A 2,097-nucleotide genomic window follows, 5' to 3' on the forward strand; every position below is an offset into this window, starting at 1 on the left:
TGGAGGGGTGGAGTTCGACTTCTTCGCCCCATGGGACGACCCCACCATGGACAACTGTGCCATTTACATCCGAGAGGGAGCTATTATCCCCAAACGGGAGCTGGAGCAGTACATTGGGGAGCTCTATTATCAGGGCAAAATGAACCCTGTCACCTTCAGCATCTATCCAGGACGAGACAGCCAGTATGTGATATATCTTGACGACGATGGCGTCACGAACAGCGCTGAGGAAGAAGGGAAATACAGGCTGACTCAGATCTCTCATCAAGGTAAGCTTATGTACACACTGCCGGCAACTCCGTCAAAATAAAACCTCGGAAATATTTCCTTGAATATAGAAAATTCCTTCTCTCGAGTCTTGAAATTTTGTTTCTTTTTGTCCAAAAAATTTACTGTCGTCTTGAAGTGGATATGAGAGAAAAAAAAGGAACTGGAACCAGTTTTGAAACTAGCGAACATGTTCCCACTGTGTCATGTTATCTTCAAATTCAGGATGTCGAGAGAATCAAACTTTCACTTACTATGATTATATTTTGTTTTTCTTTCACGCTAGGAATTCCAGGGGGCCAACGAATTCGCATCAAACGCATGTACGACAAATTCAAACCACGTGAGACCTTCTACTACCTCAGCATGCCGGGAACTATCAACCCACAATCCGTGAGGGCCGCGGGGAAATTACTGTCGCAGAAGTTTGGGGCTACCAACGAGGAGGCTGCAAAAGCTTTGACGGATTCAAAAGAGACACCGGGCGCATTTTACTACAACAATTACCTGAACACGACTTTTATCAAGACCTTTGACACCTCCAATGATATAACCGTGGAAGTTGTGTTCTAAGCAAGCTCTCCTCTTTGGTGAATACAGAAAGCGTATGAAATCCGATCTAGATAGCACAAGTTATTTGCTATGATGTTGTTAATAGTTTAATGTAATTAAAGTTGAAACAAAAAAGTTTGGGCTTGTAATCTCTTTGAAAACTAACTAGGTGGTTAAAGAAACGAGAGTATTTAGCGTGATACTGCTTACCTGAGAGGCGATAGTGCTTGAAGGAGCAGAAATAGTATGCTTCTAAATTGTAGTTACGAGAAAGCGGATAAAAAAGGATTGTATAGCACTCAAAGCGATTTTAACTATTGCTCCGTACACCGAAACCGAAACAGTTATCTTTAGTCAATCAATCATAAAGCTTGTTCAAGCATGCCAATGACTTTCAGATCATTTTATTTTGTGGAAAGCTTTACAAGTAGCTTATTGGTGGGTAAATTCTTTCAGACGATGTAGTTACCTGAGACAATGTAATGTTAACATGAAAATTTAGTTATGTTTCGTCGTCTTGTTGTCTTTCTCCCATTTTTAAAATTGGCCTTTGAAAAAACCTTATCTTCAAAAAATAGACGTTTTCAAGCATATGGTAATTGTCCCACTCTTAGCTCTCTCGTGGCGTAACTAAGCTTTAATTAAACCAATGCAATTTTTATATCTCTACGCCAACGTGCAACAACTCAAATGACAAAAAAAATCGGCTTGAAACGTCTTTTTGTCCGAAGTCACTGTTAGCTGACGCGGAACTAAAAGCCAAAGAAGGTAAAAAGGCACATGAGTTTAATAATTTCAAGACCACAATGCTTAAAATCTTAATCTGTTCTTAGCCCAAAACGGCTCAAAAACCCTTCCCTAGAGAAGATGATTTACCTACATTGAGTACATAGGGAGGTCAGGGGGGAGGTGAGAATTTGGAAAGCACTCAAGCATAAACGATCGACAACGAAGAGCTTGGATAGATGTCGCCTCCTTTGAAGCCGTTTCAGTTTGTCTCAGTCCAGTTCTCCACCGCGATGATGGCTTGTACCTGCCCCAAGAGTACAGCGCCTTGGCGTTATTGGACAAGAACCGATTTTATAGTATATTCTGTTTTTTATTAGCATCTACGCGATTTTAAATAGACTTGTCACTTCGTTGTATATTTTTATTACCCCTGAAGAAGGCTTATGTTAGTAGCCGAAACGCTGGGATTTCAAGATCTTTTTTCAATAATATTTTTTAATCAGTGTAACATTTTCATATTTTACGAATTCATGAGATGATCATCCAACC

General features: G+C 40.1%; 1 protein-coding gene across 1 annotated transcript in view; it reads left to right on the top strand.

Moving 5' to 3' along the window:
- The window catches only part of LOC138019571 (alpha-glucosidase 2-like), a 13,730-nt gene extending 12,846 nt beyond the window's left edge, over positions 1-884 (top strand). Inside the window, exons 8-9 of the mRNA XM_068866420.1 lie at positions 1-269; positions 554-884. The exon at positions 1-269 is cut by the window's left edge and continues 88 nt beyond it. Of these exons, the coding sequence (XP_068722521.1) occupies positions 1-269; positions 554-840 (556 nt within the window). The 3' untranslated portion in view covers positions 841-884. The remainder of the gene's footprint in view (positions 270-553) is intronic.
- Positions 885-2,097: the final 1,213 nt, after the last annotated feature.

Source organism: Montipora capricornis, chromosome 10 (genome assembly GCF_036669925.1).
Source record: "Montipora capricornis isolate CH-2021 chromosome 10, ASM3666992v2, whole genome shotgun sequence".
NCBI lineage: Eukaryota > Metazoa > Cnidaria > Anthozoa > Scleractinia > Acroporidae > Montipora > Montipora capricornis.